Source organism: Entelurus aequoreus, linkage group LG04 (assembly GCF_033978785.1).
Source record: "Entelurus aequoreus isolate RoL-2023_Sb linkage group LG04, RoL_Eaeq_v1.1, whole genome shotgun sequence".
In the NCBI taxonomy this organism is placed as follows: domain Eukaryota; kingdom Metazoa; phylum Chordata; class Actinopteri; order Syngnathiformes; family Syngnathidae; genus Entelurus; species Entelurus aequoreus.
Genome location: NC_084734.1, coordinates 1,833,652 through 1,858,236, shown reverse-complemented (window position 1 = coordinate 1,858,236; position 24,585 = coordinate 1,833,652). Strand labels below are relative to the sequence as shown.

Here is a 24,585-nt window from a genome sequence, read left to right as displayed (position 1 = left end):
TCTAGCGTATGCATCAATCGAACAACAACATAGAAAACGTGAAAAGGGCAGAAATTCCACTACACACTCAATTTTTGTGTATTTTTGGTTTAAGCATTAGACACCTTTTTACCTGCACACTGCCTCCCGCTGTTTCCGACATCTACAAAGCAATTAGCTACCGGCTGCCACCTACTGATATGGAAGAGTATTACACGGTTACTCTTCCGAGCTCCAGACAGCACCGACACTCAACAACAACACATCATTTGCAGACTATAATTACTGGTTTGCAAAAAATATGTTTAACCCAAATAGGTGAAATGACATAATCTCCCACGGTACACCAGACTTTATCTAACACTGATCGAGGCTATTGAGTTTCGTTTTTAACATTTTCTGCCACTGGATTTTTTTCCAATGAAAAAAAAATTAGCCTTGGCTCCAAAAAGGTTGAAAAACACAGATGTACTTCATTGATATGTCACTTCTTCTTCCGTTACCTTTTCTGGCCACACGATGACGCTGCAGCCCCGCTTGGAGAAAAGGTGCGATTGCGTCATGCGACTTCCTGAATCACTTCCGGGACGATGGCGCTTTTGAAGACAGCCGTTTCTTGGCGTGTGTAGTAAATGAATACTAATACCTCATAACCGCCGTGGAAACTTACAAATGTCAACTAGAATGTCTTCCAAGTGGACATCATTCGTCCTGTGAGGGAGGACAAGCAGCATGTGGAGAGCTAAAGGACTTGTGTGGCGAGGTAAGAGCGAACTAAGTCAGAGCTGACTGACACGACAACTGGCTGCTGTTTATTTACTCACAACTAACTCCTCTCATTATGTACAATAAAGTACATATTATGTACAATACACTACATATTATGTACAATACACTACATATTGTGTACAATACACTACATATTATGTACAATACACTACATATTATGTACAATGCACTACATATTGTGTACAATACACTACATATTGTGTACTGTAGTGGAAAGTCCAGGTTGTCAATGAGAACCAAAGTAGATTTAACACAAGAGTTTTATTTTACTCATAATCAAATGGTACAATAGTTGGGTTGAGTTGTCTAGCACACAGAAAGTTTCCCCCCCGGGCGCGCCCGTCACCATGGAAAAGAAGATGGTGCCCAAAACACTGTCTTCGTTTGGCTTTATCCCTTTCTTATCTCTCTTGTTAGTGCGTCAATGTCTTATTTTGTTTTCCCTATCTGTTCCATAACAACTCGAATCTTTCAGACAGTCAACACATTCAGTTAGACAGGTTGGCACGACTTAAAGTTCACTTTTGTCCCACAGAAGAGGAAGAGAAATCAAAATGAGCATACATTTTTGACAGACATGAACTATAGGTCAAAGGTCAGAAATTCTACGACATACCCGCCTTCCAGGGTCTTAAGACCCTGGACCAAATCAATTTCTGATATAGACCACTAAATTAAATCTCTACCGCAGATAGAGGCAAAAACCTCAATGTTTTTATACGAGGCAAAAATTCCGTCTATGACCCTCCTTCAGAGCGATCGCTGTTACCAGCCTGCAGTAAAACCATCTCACAGAACACAATTAGTGGCCTACCCTTTGAGTTAGTAACGTAATACCAAAATACTTTGATCATGAACATAATTAGATGAATATATATATGCTTATTCAAGATGTATTTTCACATTAATAATGAATCAAACAAGATCTGGTTTAGAATTAATATAGACTTATGACTGTAAGCTGTTGCATTATTATTTTTCCCGGCATTTGCAATGAATGTAGTTACCAATTGATTTTGTACACACAACTGAATTTCGTATGAGTCCATGTTCGATTAGTGCTCGTATAGATGGCTCGGTGGTGCCTCAGGCTGGTGGCCTGCCGACACCTCGTTGGGCTTTTGGCTGCCTTGGTGAAGAAAGAGATCCACTCAAACAGTCTGTCTCTGTCTCTTCTTGGGGTGTGGTTCAGTCCATTGGGCAGACTGTTTAATGGCATGTCCGTGCTGGCCGAAATTGGGGAAAAGTATGGGGCTTTGGGGAAGGCGGGGCAAAGTATGGGGCGTTGGGGCTTTGGTCCAGGCCCTCGGCTTGCTTCAACGCCTCCTCGCTGCTTCGGCACTCCCGACACTTCTTTCCACAGCTGCTGGAGTCCCGGTGGACACATTGGCTGGCAACGTTAGTTGTTCTCGTCATCGCTGGCAAGGTGTTGTCTCTCCTCTCGGTTCCTTCCAGTCAGGTATCGGGTGTTGGTCCTGGATCGGCTTTGACCGTGCCCCTCTTAGCGAGTGCAAGGGAATCTGGAGTGGCTGCTTTCATCCTCAAATCTGCACAGAGGAACTGGCACACAAATTCTACATTTTGCAAACTTACCATTTTGGTCTCATGGTCTTTCCACCTCCCTAGGAAGCTCCTGGTCCTGAGAAGTGCTGATCTTGTGACTGAAGATGATAACCTGTTTTCTTAAAATAGGTGCCGTTGTTTGACCTAATCTTTTTGGGGAAACCATGTCGGGATATTAGATCATTCACAAAATATTTAATTACTGAATTGGCACCCTCCTTTGAGGGTGGGGTTGCTTTCGCGAACCACTGCAAAATGTCAATCTAAATCATTACGTTCCTTTATCCTTGTACCGGATTGATCATATCGATTAAATAAAACCTCAACACGCTCAAACTTGACCCAATCCAAACTCACCTCCCCCCTCTGTCCCTCTCACAGGGACAGTGTTAGTCGTAGTAATAGTAATAGTACTAGTAGTAGTAGTATTAGTAGTTTCAGAAACATCCAAGAAAAAGAAAAGGCAGCTGATAGTCAAGTGCAGCAAGAACAGAGGCGGAGGACAGGTCATGTTTGAGGTCACTGTTCGCTTTTGCAATAGTACTTTGATATTTTACAACACCTAGTGAATTATTGTGGCCACAATAATTCACTAAATAGTTGTATTTAATTTAGTCTATCTATGATGGGACAATGCACAGAAACATTAAGTTCAGAAACAGATATGTTCTGTACTAGATTATATCTAAATAGCTACTTTCCATCTGTAGTCCCTGGCTACCTAAATTAAAGAGATCCACAAATCAAGCAATAAAATTATGACACTAATTAATCATAATAAATATATACATTCATAATAATCAATAATTAATCAAAAATAATCATACTGTAGCATGTATTCAATGATAAGAAAAGTCACCAAATGCCCCTTCATGGACACATACTTACCATACAATACAAGCACACCGTATTGACATCATCACACAAAGACAATACATGCTCTTGTTCACATCTGTCATCATTCGTAAAAACAACCAAGCTTTTAACAGCCATACCTCACAATTTACAACAAAAATGCTCTCATAGATAAATATAATACTCATTAAATTGATGTGTCAACATAATGCCCATCTTAGTGACCGTGTGAGCAGCCTTGATTGCTCCAAAGCCACTTTTTAATTTCAAATGTTCTATTCCTTTTGTTATAACATGGAGAAAGCTAATTGGTCTGTACATGTTCTGGTCTTCTTTATTTCCTGCTTTATGGATTTAATTATAGTAGCAGTTTCTCGACGTGGTAGGGAAAGTGTTTTCCGTTATTGATTTATTTATCAATCGTTGTTATACGAGCAATAATACAATCCTTATATGTTTTTAGGAAGATAGTGTCCAACCCATATATATATATATCTAGATCGTGAGTCTGATAATGCAGTGAAGATTTTGTTGAACTTTGTTTCATTTGTTAATTCTAAAATTAGTCCATCCTGAATAAATGACAATTATTTGCACTGATTTTGAGGGATTTTTTATTCAGGGTTTGTACAGACTGATGAAATGTTCATTAAAATTACCACTTATGTCCAGACTGTCTGCGATAGTAGCGCCATTGATATTTAATGTTATAGTGTTGTTTCTTGTTTGCTCTCTTTCCGTAAGTTTGTATCTGGTTTTCCATAACTCTCTATTGTTCCTTTTTGCAGCTTTAATTAATTCTAAGTGAAAGTCAGCCTTAGACTTCCGCATAAACATTGTAACTTTGTTCCTCCAAACTTTAAAATCATACGATCTGTATTTAGACCTGTTATAATTGCTCTTTTGAGAGCTGAGTCCCGATGTCTTTATTAGAATCCAATGGTATTTTTATTTTAGCACTCTTCTTTCTGGTTTTGTATTTGTGTATTTACAGATGTTCTCTTTAATTTTTGTCATCCAATTGTAATTCTAGTAGGGCTGCTTATCATTTGTATCATATAGAAGCCGTTTATAATATCCTTAAGTTTCTTTCTACGCGTCTTATTTAACCAGTCCAGATTAACGTCCTCCATGACGTTACTTCTTTCATACTATGCTGTTTGAGGATGTCTGAAAATGAATCAAGAAAAATGTCTTTAGCTGTGGTCGGTCGGTATACTACAATTACCTTGAAATACATTTCTGAGGAAAATGTGATTTTAATTTCAACATACTCAAATTGATCTACTTTTAATGTTTTCCCTTTCATAAATCATAATTCCTCCCCCCTTTGTCACTCGATCTGTCTTTTCTGTAATCTTGTCCCCCGGGACATTAATTAGAACGAAAGGTGTTGTGGGTTTTAACCATGTCTCTGATAGACAAGGTAATCCGGATTAGAGTCTGACAGTAACTGCTGTATTTTTTCAGTATGTTTCCTGTGGTAGAAAGTTTAATAATGCGGACACGTTTGTTACTGAATACTTTCTACAGACTTCTGTCTCTCTGCGACTTTGTGTATGTAATAAACAACTATAAATATTTGATATGCTTAAATTTTGTTTTAGCTCAGCTGTTGTGTAGCTGCTAGCTCTTTGTAGCCTACAGCAGAAATGTCCAAATTGCAACCAATAGCTATGTTTTTAACAGACAACCGAAATAATTGATTTGCGTATCGGTTCAATCAGCGGCAGCTACGCCCTGTTTTATCATTTGACCTAAATTTTTTTTGTTTCGTAGGCAGGACAGAGGGAACAATGTGGGTCATTAGTTGTCCATCTTATACCATTCTAATTGTTTTAAGGATAGTTCACATGAGCGGCCATACCTTGAGTCCCACCATATATAAGAGTCAAAAGGCTCCTATTATGAGTCGTCTAATTGGTGATCATACACTTTGGCGGTTTGGGTGGCAGGACACACGGACGCACCTCCGTCAGCCAGCGCTAGGACAGTTGGAGCAGTCCCCGTCCTCCACTCGTTCCTGGGAGGCGTCCCCAGTAGTTGTCAGCTGATGTCGTGCTGTCAGGCAACATCAGGAAGTTCCTTCTGTGCAGTATTGAATTGTCAGGGCACAGTTCGTAAGCAGGTCATTACAAGGTGTGTGCAGGTTGACCACAAAGGAATGCTTCAAAGATTGTGTTGAACATTGTCCGTTGACACTTATGTCCAGCAGGGGTCTGTTTGTATCCTGCTGTTCGTCCTGCTGTCACACCTGTATTTTTGTGAGCATGTTCTGGCTACACCTTGGAGCTTGTCTTGTTCAGAGAAGTTGGCAGTCCCCCGGCTGCATATCCTTTCCACCCTCGCTTGACCTAGCACAACCGTGGCTATCACCCAAGTCCGTCTGTATGGTTTTACGTTTTGTTGAGGTTTTTTCCTCCAGAATTTGGAACTCAAAACATGTACACCCATCGTTTTCATATCCTCTCGGTTAGTTCAATTTGCATATCACGTTTTAAAATTACAGTCTTAACTATCCCATTAATTGCTAATCAAAAACCTTAATTCAAAGATTATACGTACTACTTCATGTGTATTTAAGTACCCTTTTAATTCACTTAAAGATTATCTATAAGTTAATTTAACCTATCATTTGTCTATCAGTAGGCGCGAGCAAGCTGTCATGCTTGCACTCTGACCTCCTGCTGTGCGTGATACTCTCCAAAACAAAGGAATGTTTTTATTCACGTTTCTCCTTATCTTTCAGCTAAATCTTTTAATCTTTGAACTTTTAACGTCCGCACTGTGTCCATTTTCATTGTCTGCATTTTAAAATATTTAAAATCTCAGGTACCCCTTGGCATACCTTCAAGTACCTCCCTTTTTTGTCCGGGCGGAAACACCATACCCTCATTTGAGAACTACTGGTTTAGCCTATGAAAAATCCTTTGTCACATACATCATTACACTGTACAACTCCTCTTTGGGGGGCTAGGATGACAGGGAATGCAAAACAATAACAGTGCAATACTTTTTTTTATATCATGGTTGTTAATGCCTAGTTTCTCTTTTAATAGAATCTATTTTGTTTCCATTTATACCCTTATTAGTTACTGTTTACTTTTTAGTTCTTCTTCCAAAGGGAACTCTCCTGAAGGAATCAATAACGTTTTATCTGTCTATCTATCTATCTATTACTAACCCGAGCACAATTCATGACGTCATGCTCATCTTGCAGACAGTTATTTCCATTTAGTTTTATTCTCTATTTGTAATTCTACATGCACCAATGTCACATAGAAATTTGCTTTCTTTGTTATTTATTTACATTATTATTTCTGGTTTACTTGCTGTCTGTTTACTTAAGTTCTCATATTTTGGTCTGTCTTCCTTCTGATTAGAATTTGTTTAACGCTTCTCTACGTTTTGTTTTGACAATGGCGCTGAGTGGCTCTTATCTGTACTTCTTCAGACTCTATGTTTCACAGATGCCCTTAGATGTATTAGAATATAAAGTTAACTTTTGTTTTATTTTGTGTTTATTCCTAAAAAATTTAAAATGTCAATGTATAATCAATTTATCTTTCTCAAATTTAAATTCAATATTATTAATTTATTTGTTGTATAACTATTAATTCAAAGTTACAGTGTGTCCTAATCTATGATGTTCGTGCGTGTGTGTTTGACTCAACTTCCACACAGAAACTGGATGGATCAGATAAGCAACAAGGCTGTACCAAAAAAAAAGTATACTAGACATATAAATGAATGATGAATTAAACAATGTTTCAATGTCCCACAATCCGTATTTATTTATTGATATTTAAACGTGTAATTTTCCATATATCTATTATTTTACTGGACTTAGCAAGCATCTACTACTAGCACACTCTACAGACCGAGAATAACTGTTCAACCACACTTAGTAATGCCAAGCTAGATGCTAACCTAGCCTTACTATGCCTCAGTAAGCAAACTTTTGCTAACCTAGCCCCATGCTATGCTAACACAATGCTAACCTAGCTCAATGCTATGCTAACACAATGCTAACCCAGCTCAATGCTATCAGTGTCACTCCTCTTCGAACCAATGCCTCACGCAGCTGTCACTCACACAGCCTCGTCACACGCACACACTCTTATCTCAAAATGTCTCCCAGCTCTTTTTTTTTTTTTATGCGTCACACAGTCACTCACACACAGAGAATTTACCAGCGAGCAAGAGCTGGTAAATTAAAACAACTGTAATATCGCACAGTCACAATCACCAGTATAGTTAAAAACAAATTCAAATGACTGGAATTAGCTCGCAGCGCCCACGAGGGGGAGCCTCCCTGCTTAGGCTGCTGCCTCCGCGATCCAACCTCTTGATAAGCGAAAGAAAATAATTATATGGATGGATCATTCACTCATGTGTTTTCTGTACATAACTTTGTCTATTTTCTCACACACACACACATAACCAACAATTTCCCAGCTCTTGCAGATCAGCGTAGGTGCGAAAAAAGCGTTAGGGAACTCTCACAAAAGCATGAGGGAGAATTAAAACAGATAAGAAACCAGGTGCTACACAAAAGTTATTAAAATACGCAGATATATATATATAAATTTAAAAACACACATTTTTATCCCACAAAACACTCCCCCCTGGTCCGGACCAATATAAACAACTAATGCACGCGTGCTTTTGTGGAATCGGCCGTCTCATAACACACACACGCAGGTCATTTTTACTCATATAATGGCGATTAACCCATTCAGCGGAGCAAATCCTGCTTTTCCTTCCTGACCAACACGGATAACAGCCTAAGGCGCTGTAGAATTTCCAGGAATCACCCTTCAATTTCTACAGTACATCGTGTCTGGTCAGTCCATATAGTTTCACCAAGTCTCTACCATATGGAGCCCTTACTCTATCCATCTATACTGCAGCAAATTTCCAAATTCGTGACAACTTGGCTCAGTTGATCTCCTCTACCGGAGTCACTGAACGATCACCTTATATCAGGCTTTTTACCCGGCTGCAGCTTCCACATAGACAGATACGTAGGACCTTCATAGACGTCATAAATTTGTGTGGGCCAAATGTCACATCAGTTTAGCCAACCTTGCCTTAAATTTCGCTGTGTCCAACTCCGGCTAACCATGTACTTGCAAAGAAATTTTTCGTCTCACATCGTCTATGCTTCTGCACTCCAAACCACCAAAATTCTATCAACAATCCCCATTTGTTAAAAACAAGAGATTACAAGTTTTCAACAAAACACACAGACAAATGATCACATATAATACAACTCAAGCCAACCAACACATGCCTCAGTCTAGGTTGTTTTTGGAGAACTATCTTTTATGAAAAAAAATTTCAGTTTTTATCTTACCGATCCCGTTTCTCTTCAGACAGACAACTTTTACACAATAAGCAAAATAGCTTACCTTTTATTAGATGCGCGCGTGCAAGCGTTGTCTGCCTGAGAGAGAAGCCGGATCGGATGTTGACTTGCAGAGTTCTGGACCATCCTAGTTCGTGACGCCAATTTTGTAGTGGAAAGTCCAGGTTGTCAATGAGAACCAAAGTAGATTTAACACAAGAGTTTTATTTTACTCATAATCAAATGGTACAATAGTTGGGTTGAGTTGTCTAGCACACAGAAAGTTTCCCCCCCGGGCGCGCCCGTCACCATGGAAAAGAAGATGGTGCCCAAAACACTGTCTTCGTTTGGCTTTATCCCTTTCTTATCTCTCTTGTTAGTGCGTCAATGTCTTATTTTGTTTTCCCTATCTGTTCCATAACAACTCGAATCTTTCAGACAGTCAACACATTCAGTTAGACAGGTTGGCACGACTTAAAGTTCACTTTTGTCCCACAGAAGAGGAAGAGAAATCAAAATGAGCATACATTTTTGACAGACATGAACTATAGGTCAAAGGTCAGAAATTCTACGACAGTACAATGCACTACATATTGTGTACAATACACTACATATTATGTACAATACACTACATATTATGTACAATGCACTACATATTGTGTACAATACACTACATATTATGTACAATGCACTACATATTGTGTATAATACAGTACATATTATGTACAATACAGTACATATTATGTACAATGCACTACATATTGTGTACAATACACTACATATTGTGTACAATACACTACATATTGTGTACAATACACTACATATTATGTACAATGCAGTCTAATTATGCAAAATTCTATAATCAAACATTCAAACTAGAGATGTCCGATAATATCGGCCTATAAATGCTTTAAAATGTAATATCAGAAATTATCAGTATCGTTTTTTTTGTTATCGGTATTGTTTTTTTTTTTTTTTTTTTTTATTAAATCAACATTAAAAAAAACAAGATACACTTACAATTAGTGCACCAACCCAAAAAACATCCCTCTCCCATTTACACTCATTCACACAAAAGGGTTGTTTCTTTCTGTTATTAATATTCTGGTTCCTACATTATATATCAATATATATCAATACAGTCTGCAAGGGATACAGTCCGTAAGCACACATGATTGTGCGTGCTGCTGGTCCACTAATAGTACTAACCTTTAACAGTTAATTTTACTCATTGTCATTCATTACTAGTTCCTATGTAACTGTTTTTGTATTGTTTTACTTTCTTTTTTATTCAAGAAAATGTTTTTGATTTATTTATCTTATTTTATTTTATTTTTATTTTTAAAAAAGGACCTTATCTTCACCATACCTGGTTGTCCAAATTAGGCATTATAATGTGTTAATTCCACGACTGTATATATCGGTATTGGTTGATATCGGTATCGGTTGATATCGGAATATCGGATACCGACAAAAAGCACATTATCGGACATCCCTAATTCAAACTTTTTTTTTAAATATAAATAAATACTAATAATAATGATTTCAAAGCAAGTTATTCATCAAAGTTTGCAATGTAAATGTAGAAATAGATTTCATGGTAAAATTGTGAAATTTACTGTGGTTTTTACAGCATTTTCCTCTAAATGAAAAAAAACAGTACTTTTTTTAACTTTAATAAACTGTGGTGCCTTTTTGGCATTTACAGTAATACACCCAAAAATATAAAGTGGTTGATTTGCTGTAAAAAAAAAAAAAAAAACTGGCAGCTCGGGTGCCAAAATTTTACTGTAGAATTGCTTTTTTTTAATTTACAGTAAAAAAAAACAAATGTAGATATTACAGTAAAATTCTGGCAAATGAGCTGCCCTTTTTTATTTTTTTATTTTTTACCATTAAAAACTGAACTAAACTCACAGGCCACCAGGAGTGTTTTTAGGAATTTGCTGCAAAAATGTAAGTCCCTCAAGTTTTGAACTGAACTCAGGGAGCTGGTACTGGTAGTATTTGTGCCACCAGTTGAATAGCTCTGGGGCCGTACTTATCAAGCTTCTCAGAATTACTCCTAAGAAGTCTGCTAAGAGTTGACTTAAGAGTAAATAAATTCTTCGCTGAAAGCTGCACTTAAAAGTTAGTTATCAAGCGTCTTACTCACACTTTCAGCAAAGTGTAGGACTGAATCTTAAGTGTCACACTCAGAGCTGAATTACGACATTACTATGTGCCGTAAATGGAATTTTAGGTGACGTCATTTCTGTGTCCATAGAAATGACCAATCACGGAAGGGAATCCGTTGTCTAAGAATAAAGAAATATCTTGGAAATATTTAAGTGGACAATGGGAGTGTATATTTTGACAATAAACTACAAAATAATACAAAACAAACTAGTCCCCGCCGGCACTCACGCTACCGCTCCCTCTCTTCTATCGCCCACACACTCACTGACGTCACTCACCTCACGGCCACACACATACGCTACTCTCATAACATTTTCTTTCCAATTCATTAATTAGGCAACTAATTTGAGACTGGTGTGGGTGGCTCTATATATACTAGCCCACTGCAGACACATGCAGAAATCAACAAGGAATCGAAAAGTATTAAATCTGTGACAAAAATAATATCCGCTCTGTCTAAACGATACCGTTTGATCAGCTGCTCGTCATCAAAAAAACAAAAAACATTGTTCCGTTCCCTGAACGTTCGCGCACGTCTCTCTCGCCTCAGTGCCATCCCCTGCTGGCAACTCCTAACCACTTAAGACACCTCTGAAGGTCTCTTAAATATCGTGGAGAGTAGGAGTGATTCTTAGACTTAAGAACGTTGATAAAAAGCTTTTATTCTTAAGTTTGAGAGTAGGACTAAATTTCGCAAATTCTCAGGACTTAAGTGTAAAATGGCACTCTAAGAAGCTTGATAAGTACGGCCCCTGGTCTACATGTATATGGTTGTATTAGACATGTTTTGCTGTTACAATCAGCCCTCTGAAGGCAGCCATAATTGTATTGGAATAAATAAAAAAACTGTATGTTGCTTAGCAAAAGAAGGCTATTCAACAAGTGAAATTGTGAGTATATTTTCTGATTGTTTTCGCCCTTGCAGTGCTGCATCGGTACCACACCAGCACGCCACTACGACTGCCTCAGAGTCACCAATTCGAAGATGAGGTCATCAACACCTCCACCGCGCTCTCCACATCTCTTAACTCCTCAGACAGCAGGTAGCGTCACACTTTGGTTATCTTGCAGAAAGCACGTAAGCCAAATGAGACGCCATGATGGTTTTGTCTTTCGCTCTTGGGCCAAATCAGCAGCAGGTTGCGTTTAAATGTGCACCATGCCAACACTCTGTCTTTTTCAATATAATAACGCTCTGTTTTAAATAATGTTGAATGTTTATCATATCAGTGTTTTGCATTGATTGGCAAGCTATTTGTGGCGATGGAGATGTGTAAGGGGTGTGGTGGGGCGGTGTTAATATGACATCATCATACAGTGTTATTTTAAAGGATAAACAAAATGTATGCATATATTTAAAGACAAATCTATGTTATTAATATCAGCACATTTTTCTCTTGTAACATTATATCATTTTGCTATTTTTCAATTGTTGCTGCTTTTAGTGATTTATTTATATATACCAGGGGTCACCAACCTTTTTGAAAGCAAGAGCTACTTCTTGGGTACTGATTAATGCGAAGGGCTACCAGTTTGATACACACTTAAATAAATTGCCAGAAATAGCCAATTTGCTCATTTTACCTTTAACTCTATGTTATTATTAATAATTAATGATATGTACTCTTAATTGAACGGTTTAAAAGAGGAGAAAACACAAAAAAAATGACAATCACATTTTGAAACATAGTTTATCTTCAATTTCGACTCTTTAAAATTCAAAATTCAACCGAAAAAAAGAAGAGAAAAACTAGCTAATTCGAATCTTTTTGAAAAAAATAAAAAAAATAATTTATGGGACATCATTAGTAATTTTTCCTGATTAAGATTAATTTTAAAATTTTGATGACATGTTTTAAATAGGTTAAAATCAAATCTACACTTTGTTAGAATATATAACAAATTGGTCCAAGCTATATTTCTAACAAAGACAAATCATTATTTCTTCTAGATTTTCCAGAACAAAATTTTTAAAAGAAATTCAAAAGACTTTGAAATAAGATTGAAATTTGATTGGGGCTCTGTACCGAGGATGTCGTTGTGGCTTGTACAGCCCTTTGAGACACTTGTGATTTAGGGCTGTATAAATAAACATTGATTGATTGATTGATTGATTGATTGATTCTACAGATTTTGTAGATTTGCCAGAATAATTTTTTTGAATTTTAATCATAATAAGTTTGAAGAAATATTTCACAAATCTTCTTCGTCGAAAAAACAGAAGCTAAAATTAAGAATTAAATTAAAATTTGAATTATTATTCTTTACAATAAAAAAATAAATTTACTTGAACATTGATTTAAATTGTCAGGAAAAAAGAGGAAGGAATTTAAAAGGTAAAAAGGTATATGTGTTTAAAAATCCTAAAATCATTTTTAGGGTTGTATTTTTTCTCTCAAATTGTCTTTCTGAAAGTTATAAGAAGCAAAGTAAAAAAAAATTATGAATTTATTTAAACAAGTGAAGACCAAGTCTTTAAAATATTTTCTTGGATTTTCAAATTCTATTTGAGTTTTGTCTCTCTTAGAATTAAAAATGTCGGGCAAAGCGAGACCAGCTTGCTAGTAAATAAATACAATTCAAAAAATAGAGGCAGCTCACTGCTAAGTGCTGCTATTTGAGCTATTTTTAGAACAGGCCAGCGGGCTACTCATCTGGTCCTTACGGGCTACCTGGTGCCCGCGGGCACCGCGTTGGTGACCCCTGATATATACTATTCTACCCCCCTGAATGATGGAATTTAGTTAACCAGATATATGTAAACAGTCCTTAAAGTTTGAGATGAAAAACATTGAACTTGTGGTTGTTAACTGATAGTCTCCACAATACATTTACTGTAAAACTAAGCACACAAAGGAAAGTACATCAATATACACAGGAAGTGCATATACTTGTTAAATGAATCATGTTAAGTCAACAATACTGTTTGGTATAAACAAAAACAAAAATAATGCTACCATACAGGATGAAGGTTGGCTCTTATAGCGCTAACTTAATGCAAACACAATGGACGAGCTTATTGACATGATGACAAAACCTAGCAATGCGATCATTTTAAACTTGTACAAACGTTTCAAAGATGAGATTTTAACGGAACAAAAGTGACATAAAAAGCAAAATGCTCTTCCACTTACAGATATGTGTATATATACAGTATATATACTGTATGTATGTATATGTATATATATACAGTATATATACTGTATATATATATATATATATATATATATATATATATATATATATATATATATATATATATATATATATATATATATATATATATATATATATATATATATATGTATGTGTGTATATATATATATATATATATATATATATGTGTATATATATCTGTATGTGTATATATATATATATCTGTATATGTATATTTATATATATGTATGTATCTATGTATGTGTGTGTGTGTATATATATATATATATATATATATATATATATATATATATATATATATATATATATATATATATATATATATATATATATATATATATATATATATGTGTGTATACATACATGTATGTATGTATATTTACTTACGATTCTGGATGTGGAGAGATCGGGCCATTTTGGGCTGAAAGATGCGTGTACGGTGGACCTACTCGCTAGCTTGGGAATTCTTCGCGAGCTACATCCAGCAGTGGCCTTTGAAGCAGCGGCGTCCACTACCAGCGGAGACCGTCAGCGAAAGAGACGTAAGCGGTGCGCTCGGAAGCAGAAGCGGGGATGTCGGGCGGGGCTAACAACAAAGCTGAAGGCGTTGTTGTTAGCGGGGCTAACGAAAAAGCTAAAAGCTAATCCTCAAAGAAGCGCTAATAAGGAGTCTGTTAAGCTAGAACTAGCCAGTGCCAGGCTGGATAATAGTCCGCTAACTTTTTGCAACTCAACGCTAAGAAAACGGAAATGCTGATTATCGGTCCTGCTCAACACCGACATCTATTTAATAATACCACCTTAACATTTGACAACCAAACAATTACACATGGCGACTCGGTAAAGAATCTGGGTATTATCTTCCACCCAACTCTCTCGTTTGAGTCACACATTAAGAGTGTTACTAAAACGGCCTTCTTTCATCTCCGTAATATCGCTAAAATTCGTTCCATTTTGTCCACAAGCGACGCTGAGATCATTATCCATGTGTTCGTTACATCTCGTCTCGATTACTGTAACGTTTTATTTTCGGGCCTCCCTATGTCTAGCATTAAAAGATTACAGATGGTACAAAATGCGGCTGCTAGACTTTTGACAAAAACAAGAAAGTTTGATCATATTACGCCTATACTGGCTCACCTGCACTGGCTTCCTGTGCACCTAAGATGCGACTTTAAGGTTTTACTACTTACGTATAAAATACTACACGGTCTAGCTCCATCCTATCTTGACGATTGTATTGTACCATATGTCCCGGCAAGAAATCTGCGTTCAAAGAACTCCGGCTTATTAGTGATTCCCAGAGCCCAAAAAAAGTCTGCGGGCTATAGAGCGTTTTCTATTCGGGCTCCAATACTATGGAATGCCCTCCCGGTAAAAGTTAGAGATGCTACCTCAGTAGAAGCATTTAAGTCTCATCTTAAAACTCATTTATCTTCATTGAGTGCACGCAGATACACACATTGGCTGACTTTAATTTATAAGGCTCTTTTAGGTTTAATACCTCCATACTTGTGTACTCTGTTACAAAGAAAAAGCAGCTCTTACGCATTACGTTCTAACAATTTGTATGTTTTAACTGTTCCTCATGTACGGACTGAATTTGGCAAAAGAGCTTTTGGCATTGCTGCCCCTATGGCATGGAATGAATTGCAGACGAAACTGAAACTTACAGAACTACTTCCATTTGGAGCCTTCCGTTCTGTCCTGAAGGACAAACAGCGAGAGACGTTTGTACAGTGCCTGTGTTTTTAAAGATGTAAATCTCTGTTGTTTTACAGTTCTCTTATGTATTTTAAAATGTATGTCTTGATGTATTTATTTTGATACTGCTCTGTGACATGTGCTGTTGACCTCTTGGCCAGGTCACCCTTGTGAAAGAGATCTTGATCTCAATGGGTTTTCTTATCTGGTTAAATAAAGGTTCTAATTTGTATACTCTAGCCTTTAAATAGACTCCCTTTTTAGACCAGTTGATCTGCCGTTTCTTTTCTTTTCTACTCTGCTCCCAACCCGGGGTGGACCGCTAGCCTGTCCATCGGATGGGGACATCTCTACGCTGCTGACCCGTCTCCGCTCGGGATGTGTTGGACTTTCACAATATTATGTCAGACCCACTCGACATCCATTGCTTTCGGTCTCCCCTAGAGGGGGGGGGGGGGGGTTACCCACATATGCGGTCCTCTCCAAGGTTTCTCATAGTCATTCACATCGACGTCCCACTGGGGTGAGTTTTCCTTGCCCGTATGTGGGCTCTGTACCGAGGATGTCGTTGTGGCTTGTACAGCCCTTTGAGACACTTGTGATTTAGGGCTATATAAATAAACATTGATTGATTGATTGATGTCACTAAGACCAAGTGCAGGTCTACTTGGGATCAGGGGTTGCTGAGTGGAGGCGCAACACTTTTTGACTGTGCTGAGCAATTATTTGTTTATTTTCCGTCTTATGACAAAGTGACTTTTATTTACGTGACTGTATGTCAATAAACATTTTTGTTAAACATGGACATCATTCTGATCATGGATTATTAGCCGGCTGCACACGTGTAAACTAGCTTCATTTCTATTGGGCAAGCAGTAGCACTAAGAGTTTAGGACTTAAGTCAAAAACTGTTGCCCCTCCACTGACAACACCTGAGCAAGATCCCAAGTAGACTTGAGCCCACCCCTTAGTGACGTCATCATGCGGCGCTTACAATAATAATACCTTTCAGGCTACATTTTTCATACGTAAAAGTTGGTTTCTAAAAGTGAAATCCTCTGAACAGGGAAGCCAAATTCTCCCATGAGATTATTGATTTCAAATGTTTAATCAAATCTTGGATAATGGTTTATAATATAAAAGCTTTTAAATGATTGTCTTTGAATGAATGGAAGTTGTTTTAGATAAGCCCAATCTTTTTGTATTGTCTCTTACTTTACTTTCTTTTTAACATTTGTGTTTGTATAAAGATGTTGATTGCTCAAATGTCTGTAATGTTGAAATGTGTTGGATTGAATTTGTTTGTATGTGTCAAATCTATATACTGTTTGTGGATCAAAAATAGCTTACTCTAGTTATCACTTCTGTCCGCAAAGTTAGAACTCTTATCACATCATCTTGTAGCTAGTTAGTATTGGTCGATTATTGTATAGTGCAAGAACTGCTCCTAAGGCTAGGGGGCATGGATTGATACATTTGGTGTTTCTTCATGAAAGTAAAAGACATCATCTAAAACATTAAGAGAAGCAAAAAGCCTGTCGGTCGGTGACAACCTGACAGACTAAATTCAGGTCATTATTCGTCCACTGAAATGAGACGTTAGTGCGCATGCGGGGGTGAAAGGTTGACGGTCGTGCGGCGGCTAAGCTAACAGCATCGTAACTAGCTACATGTGGAGGGTGAAAGGGAAGCTGTCACGCCTATTTTCTTCCCATAACAAAAACCTTCCTAACCCCCATTTACTTCCGGGGTCATTTCCGCCTACGTCAGTTCCTCTTACTTACGTCATTTCCAGCGATCGATAAATCCAAATCTCCTGAAAATGGTGGCGTCACTGGATGATATTCGTCTTTATCTGTCCCAGGGGACTTATGTCAAACACCAGCAGGCTTCGCAACATTTCAAGTGGAGTGTTAGGGCCGCTGCTGCGAATTTCTGTCTTCGTGGTAACGTGCAAAAAATATTAATTAATATATAATACTGTTAAATGTCTGTACTACTTTAAATCAACATTATTGTTGAAACCATTTCACTAGTATTAATTAATATATAATACTGTTAAATGTCTGTACTTTAAATCAACATTATTGTTGAAACATTTCAGTAATATTAATTAATATACAATGTTAAATGTCTGTACTTTAAATCAACATTATTGTTGATAATTCAGACGTTTTGTTAACGCTGTATTATAAAAAAGAGTCAAACGAAGTGCTATCGATCGCTGTCAATGACGTAAGAGGAACTGACGTAAGCGGAAATGACCCCGGAAGTAAATGGGGGTTAGGAAGGTTTTTGTGATGCGAAGAAAATTGGCGTGACACTACCGGTTGCTAGGGGATTGGTAGGCGGAAGTGACGTAGGTCCGCCCTCGCCTATTAACTGTAATCTTGATGCTTGCCGCTATAGCTTCCCCTGCCTGGAGAGTAACTTGTAGCTGACATTTTCCCGGTATCCTGTCCATCACTAAGTTTGCTGAGCATCTGAGCACAGCAGAGGAGGAAGATGGAGGTGGAGATGTGGAAGGTGCACGTCACCCTAACCCTAACGCAGGATGGCTTTTTGTTGCATTGCGACCTCTACCGGCAACTTGTCCAAACTGCGACTGAATTCTTCTTCCAGATTTCATCAAAATATGCTTGCTTCTTAAACTATTAAAAGAGAATATGATTATTCACATGTAAACTCACCCCCAAAATATGCTTGCTTCTTAAACTATTAAAAGAGAATATATGATTATTCACATGTAAACTCACCCCCAAAATAAAGAATGTTGTTAGCGCGCAGTTACAATTATCGGTGTTACACACGGTCCCTCGTTCTTTGTCTTCCGACTAGAAACACATTTCGACTGTAGTTCCGATATCTATAAATACAAACGTCTTAATGCCGATACGTTAGTAGCCACTTCTGGAGTATTTCGACGGTAGATATATTTATTCTGGATTGAATGGATGCGGTACCTTGCCTCCGTGTGCCTAAGTGCGATGCACAGGAATTCAGGTAAGCTACAGCGAGTGGATGCAGAGGCTAAGTTGTTAGCATGTTAGCTTGGCTAGCGAAAACATGGCGGAGCTTAAACATGTTATGTACATCAGTGGTCCCCAACCTTTTTAAACATGTTATGTACATCAGTGTCCCCAACCTTTTTAAACATGTTATGTACATCAGTGGTCCCCAACCTTTATAAACATGTTATGTACATCAGTGGTCCCCAACCTTTATAAACATGTTATGTACATCAGTGGTCCCCAACCTTTTTAAACATGTTATGTACATCAGCGGTCCCCAATCACAAGTGTCTCAAAGGGCTGCACAAGCCACAACGACATCCGCGGTACAGAACCCACATAAAGGCAAGGAAAAACTCACAACCCCAATGGGACGTCGGTGTGAATGTCTATGACAGGGGTCACCAACGCGGTGCCCGCGGGCACCAGGTAGCCCGTAAGGACCAGATGAGTAGCCCGCCGGCCTGTTCTAAAAATAGCTCAAATAGCAGCACTTACCAGTGAGCTGCCTCTTTTTTTTAAATTGTATTTATTTACTAGCAAGCTGGTCTCGCTTTGCCCGACATTTTTAATTCTGAGAGAGACAAAACTCAAATAGAATTTGAAAATCCAAGAAAATATTTTACAGACTTGGTCTTCACTTGTTTAAATAAATTCTTTTTTTTTTTACTTTGCTTCTTATAACTTTCAGAAAGACAATTTAAGAGAAAAAATACAACCTTAAAAATGATTTTAGGATTTTTAAACACATATACCTTTTTACCTTTTAAATTCCTTCCTCTTCTTTCCTGACAATTTAAATCAATGTTCAAGTAAATTTTTTTTTTTTATTGTAAAGAATAATAAATACATTTTAATTTAATTCTTCATTTTAGCTTCTGTTTTTTCGACGAAGAATATTTGTGAAATATTTCTTCAAACTTATTACGATTAAAATTCAAAAAAATTATTCTGGCAAATCTAGAAAATCTGTAGAATCAAATTTAAATCTTATTTCAAGGTCTTTTGAATTTCTTTTAAAAATTTTGTTCTGGAAAATATAGAAGAAATAATGATTTGTCTTTGTTAGAAATATAGCTTGGTCCAATTTGTTATATATTCTAACAAAGTGTAGATTGGATTTTAACCTATTTAAAACATGTCATCAAAATTCTAAAATTAATCTTAATCAGGAAAAATTACTAATGATGTTCCATAAATTCTTTTTTTAAGTTTTTCTCTTCTTTTTTTCGGTTGAATTTTGAATTTTAAAGAGTTGAAATTGAAGATACACTTTGTTTCAAAATTTAATTGTCATTTTTTTCGTGTTTTCTCCTCTTTTAAACCGTTCAATTAAGTGTAAATATCATTAATTATTAATAATAACATAGAGTTAAAGGTAAATTGAGCAAATTGGCTATTTCCGGCAATTTATTTAAGTGTGTATCAAACTGGTAGCCCTTCGCATTAATCAGTACCCAAGAAGTAGCTCTTGGTTTCAAAAAGGTTGGTGACCCCTGGTCTATGAGAAACCTTGGAGAGGACCACATATGTGGGTAACCCCCACCCCCTCTAGGGGAGACCGGATGCAATGGACGTCGAGTGGGTCTGACATAATATTGCGAAAGTCCAGTCCATAGTATATCTTACATTATAGTGAGAGTCCAGTCCATAGTGGGGCCAGCAGGAGACCATCTCGAGCGGAGACGGGTCAGCAGCGCAGAGATGTCCCATGTATGTATAACCTTATATTTTCTTTCTTTACTTTTGTATTTTCTTACTAAAGGTATTAGGGTTTTTTGTAGTTTGACAGGGGGGAAAATGGTGTCCAATATTGCAACAAATATTATATTAGCTAACGTTGTTGGTCAAAATCCACTTTCTTTACTTTTTTATTTTCTTACTAAAGGTATTAGGGTTTTTGGTAGTTTGACGGGAAAAAAAATTGTGTCCAATATTGCAACAAATATTATATTAGCTAACGTTGTTGGTCAAAATCCACTTTCTTTACTTTTTTATTTTCTTACTAAAGGTTATGAGGGTTTTTTGTAGTTTGACAGGGGGAAAAAATTGTGTCCAATATTGCAACAAATATCATATTAGCTAACATTGTTGGTCAAAATCCACTTTCTTTACTTTTTTATTTTCTTACTAAAGGTATTAGGGTTTTTTGTAGTTTGACGGGAAAAAAAATTGTGTCCAATATTGCAACAAATATTATATTAGCTAACGTTGTTGGTCAAAATCCACTTTCTTTACTTTTTTATTTTCTTACTAAAGGTATGAGGGTTTTTTGTAGTTTGACGGGGGGAAAAAATAGTGTCCAATATTGCAACAAATATTATATTAGCTAACGTTGTTGGTCAAAATCCAAATAAATACTTTATCTGCTTAATTTATGGGTTCGAAGCAAGTTATCCATCAAATTGTACACTATATAAATGACCAATAGATTTTACTGTAAAATTTAGGGAGTTTTTTACAGCATATTACTGTAAGTTGAAAAAAACCCCACCAATTTCTTTTTATGTCGACTGAGCTGTCTGTTTGTTTTTAAATCCACAGTTGATGATTTTATGGTACCACATTTTATTATGGTAAACAACTGGCAGCTGAGTTGCCAAAATAAAATTAAACAGCGGTACTGTATTTCTATTTACATTAATGTGTTGTAAAAATAATAATAATTAAAGCTGCAAGCAGCGTTGGTCGGGTCCGCTTTTTGGCAGGTGCTAGTCCTAAGTGGTAGTCCTGAGTGAGACCTACATAGAGGTTTTTGTTTCGTGTCTCTACGATATTCGTACTGGGAGTTAGAGGAAGTTGTGTCTGAGTTCACATTGTCATTATAGGGTATTGTGTGTAGAATTTTGAGGACAAAGAAGAAGAAATTGCATTATCCGTTGTCATTTTTGGCACCGGTGCAGCATCAGTGCTGCGGGTCTTTGAAGGCTCGTAAAATCAAAACCGTAGCACGTATCAAAACGCCGTCGTCAACTATTAATCAGAAGGGTTCAATCTCTCTCCTGTAGCAGTTTGAAGCCGAAACGACAAACGGCTCAGAGGAGATAACGTTTGATGTTTGGTGACCGGTTGTAACAAAAATTTTGTTTTGAAGGAGGAATAGCAAACTTCCTGTTGATTTTTGCTGAAGGATGTCAATCTATGAAATGTAGGTCTAGTCGAGACCTACATTTCATGTCTCTAAGACGTTCCTACCGGAAGTTACAAGCAGTTTTGTCTAAATTTTCCTCTGAGGAGCAGTTTTTTTCTGTTTTTTGCAAAAATTATGTAGAGCACAATTTTGAGTTTTGGGGTTCGGTTTTTGTTTTAGATCGCAATTTCCACCAGTCCCGATGTGTGTGAGAAGTTTGGTGAGTTTTGAAGTATTTTAAGGGGGTGAAATTACAGCTCAAAAATCAAAAATGAGTGTTTTTAGTCATTTTTTGTCTTGAAGGGGAAATAGCCAACTTCCTGTTGGTTTTCGCCCGAAGAAGTGAAATAGGGGAAATTGCCAACTTCCTGTTGGATTTCGCCCGAAGAAGTGAAATTATGAATTGTAGGTCTAAGTGAGACCTACATACAGGTTTTTGTTTCATGTCTCTACGACCTTCCTAGTGGGAGTTAGAGGCAGTTTTCTTCCTAGGGGGCGCTAGAGCGCAATTGTGATTTTTTTGGGTTTGGTTTTTTTACTAAAGTGTGCTCTACCCGAGTTTGTATGTGTGTAAAAAATTTGGTGAGTTTTGAAGCATGTTAAGGGGGGCAAAGTAGTGTGCAAAGCTGCGGAATAATAATAATAATAATAATAATAATAATAAAACCTTACAATTTCAATAGGGTCCTTTCGTCCCATTGCAAAAGGACTCCCTTTGGGATTCCTTTTGAAATGGTCCTGTGCGGACCCTAATAAAATAACACCATATATTTTACAGTAAAAGTCTGGCTCAGTTGCCAGTTTTTTCCTGTAAAAAACTGGTCAAATCCACAGATTTGTTTTACTCTTTACGTAGGCAAATTCATGAATTATTTACTGTTATAAGCGGCCCTCTAATGGCGGCCATGACTGGTGTGTGGCCCTCAATGAAAAGTTTGACACCCCTGGTCTAGTGGGACAGGCCAAAGTTAAGTCGGAGAAAATGCAAGTCCTTTATAAATAATGTAATGTTTCTCTCCGGCCCAGGTAGCAAATGCTTCACAGACCGGTACCGGTCCCCGGACCACTGATGTACATCATGTATGTATCGGCTCACGCCCTAATGTTAATGCCGTTTTCTGTCTGCCGATACACAGACAACAACTTCTGTCCCGAACCTTCCTGGACCGAGGCTTTGGTTTAGTAAAAGAGCCGACTGGGACTGTTCTTCTGCCAATTGTACCCTGGTGTTTACCACAAGTTGATGTGACACCTCCATGTTTACCACAAGTTGATGTGACACCTCCATGTTTACCACAAGTTGATGTGACACCTCCATGTTTACCACAAGTTGATGTGACACCTCCATGTTTACCACAAGTTGATGTGACACCTCCAGGCAGTAGCAGTCAACTCGTTTGGTGTCAGGTACTGAGAGCTCATCTAACCCACTCAATCAACTTGTACACCTTTGTACTAAGGAGAGATGTAATCAATCAATATGATATTATCACAGTATTAAGGCCACCGTACGATATTATTGCGGTATATGTCCGATAAAAAGTGTATATGAAATGACAGGAATGTTTAGGATAAGCACTGTAATTGAACACAAACATAATATTCTAATCGTTTTTATTACTACAAACAAGTATTTTAAAGGCCTACTGAAATGAGATTTTCATATTTAAACGGGGATAGCAGATCCATTCTATGTGTCACACTTGATCATTTCGTGATATTGCCATATTTTAGCTGAAAGGATTTAGTAGAGAACATCAACGATAAAGTTTGCAACTTTTGGTCGCTGATAAAAAAAAAAGCCTTGCCTGTACCGGAAGTAGCGTGACGTCACAGGTTGAAGAGTTCCTCACATCTGCACATTGTTTACACCAGCAGCGAGAGCGATTCGGACCGAGAAAGCGACGACTACCCCGTTAATTTGAGCGAGGATGAAAGATTTGTGGATGAGGAAAGTGACAGTGAAGGATTAGAGTGCAGTGCAGGACGCCAGGGTGTATCTTTTTTCGCTCTGACCATAACTTAGGTAGGGATGATGTTCGAAACCGGTTCTCCCGGTTGTTCGATAAGAAAAGAACCGATTCCATGGACTCGAATCCCTTTTTGAGAACCGGTTCCCGTTATCAAGGCCACTATAGTAAAGAAAAAGAGTTGGTTCTTTATTCGCATCCCTGGGAACGAATCCCGTCCCACAAGAAATGCCCTGTGTGACATCACAGGAAATGACGTAGCTCAGTCATTAGACTGAGCTACGTCATTTCCTGTGATGTCACACAAGCAGCAAAAATAATGGACCGGAAAAAACGCCTCAAGGCATGACTATTCACCTATAGTGATCACAGAGACAGGTTGTATTTGTGTTACTGTATATATTTGTTTTTCTGAAAAATCCCACTTAATATACTTTGGGTAACAACAGTCAATATATATTATTTTTTTTAGGGGGGTAACTGTCAATATTTATTTATTTATTTTATTTTTTTCTTATAAAATAAAAGTGAGCTTTTGTAAAACCAAATATTGTGTTTTTTTCCATATACAACAACCTATCTGGATTCGATATGAGAATCGATAAGAGAATCGATAAGGAATCGGTTCGATAAGAGGATTCAATAATGGGCTCGAACTCGATAATTTCTTATCAAACATCATCCCTAGGTACAAGCTGGCTCATTGGATTCCACACGTTCTCCTTTTTCTATTGTGGATCACGGATTTGTATTTTAAACCACCTCGGATACTATATAAATAAATATATATATATATATCCTCTTGAAAATGAGAGTGGAGAACGCGAAATGGCAATGCTGTTGCTAACGACGCCATTGAAGCTAACTTAGCTACGGGAC

General features: G+C 37.3%; 1 protein-coding gene across 2 annotated transcripts in view; it reads left to right on the top strand.

Moving 5' to 3' along the window:
• Positions 1-570: 570 nt before the first annotated feature.
• The window catches only part of trmt12 (tRNA methyltransferase 12 homolog), a 34,191-nt gene continuing 10,176 nt past the window's right edge, over positions 571-24,585 (top strand). Inside the window, exons 1-3 of one of the 2 annotated variants that reach the window (XM_062043998.1) lie at positions 571-742; positions 11,640-11,757; positions 22,873-23,143. In XM_062043998.1, coding sequence (XP_061899982.1) covers positions 712-742; positions 11,640-11,757; positions 22,873-23,143 — 420 coding nt within the window. In that variant the 5' untranslated portion in view covers positions 571-711. Of the gene's footprint in view, positions 743-11,639; positions 11,758-18,396; positions 18,599-22,872; positions 23,144-24,585 lie in introns of those variants that run through there. The other variant, XM_062043999.1, reaches the window with a different exon arrangement.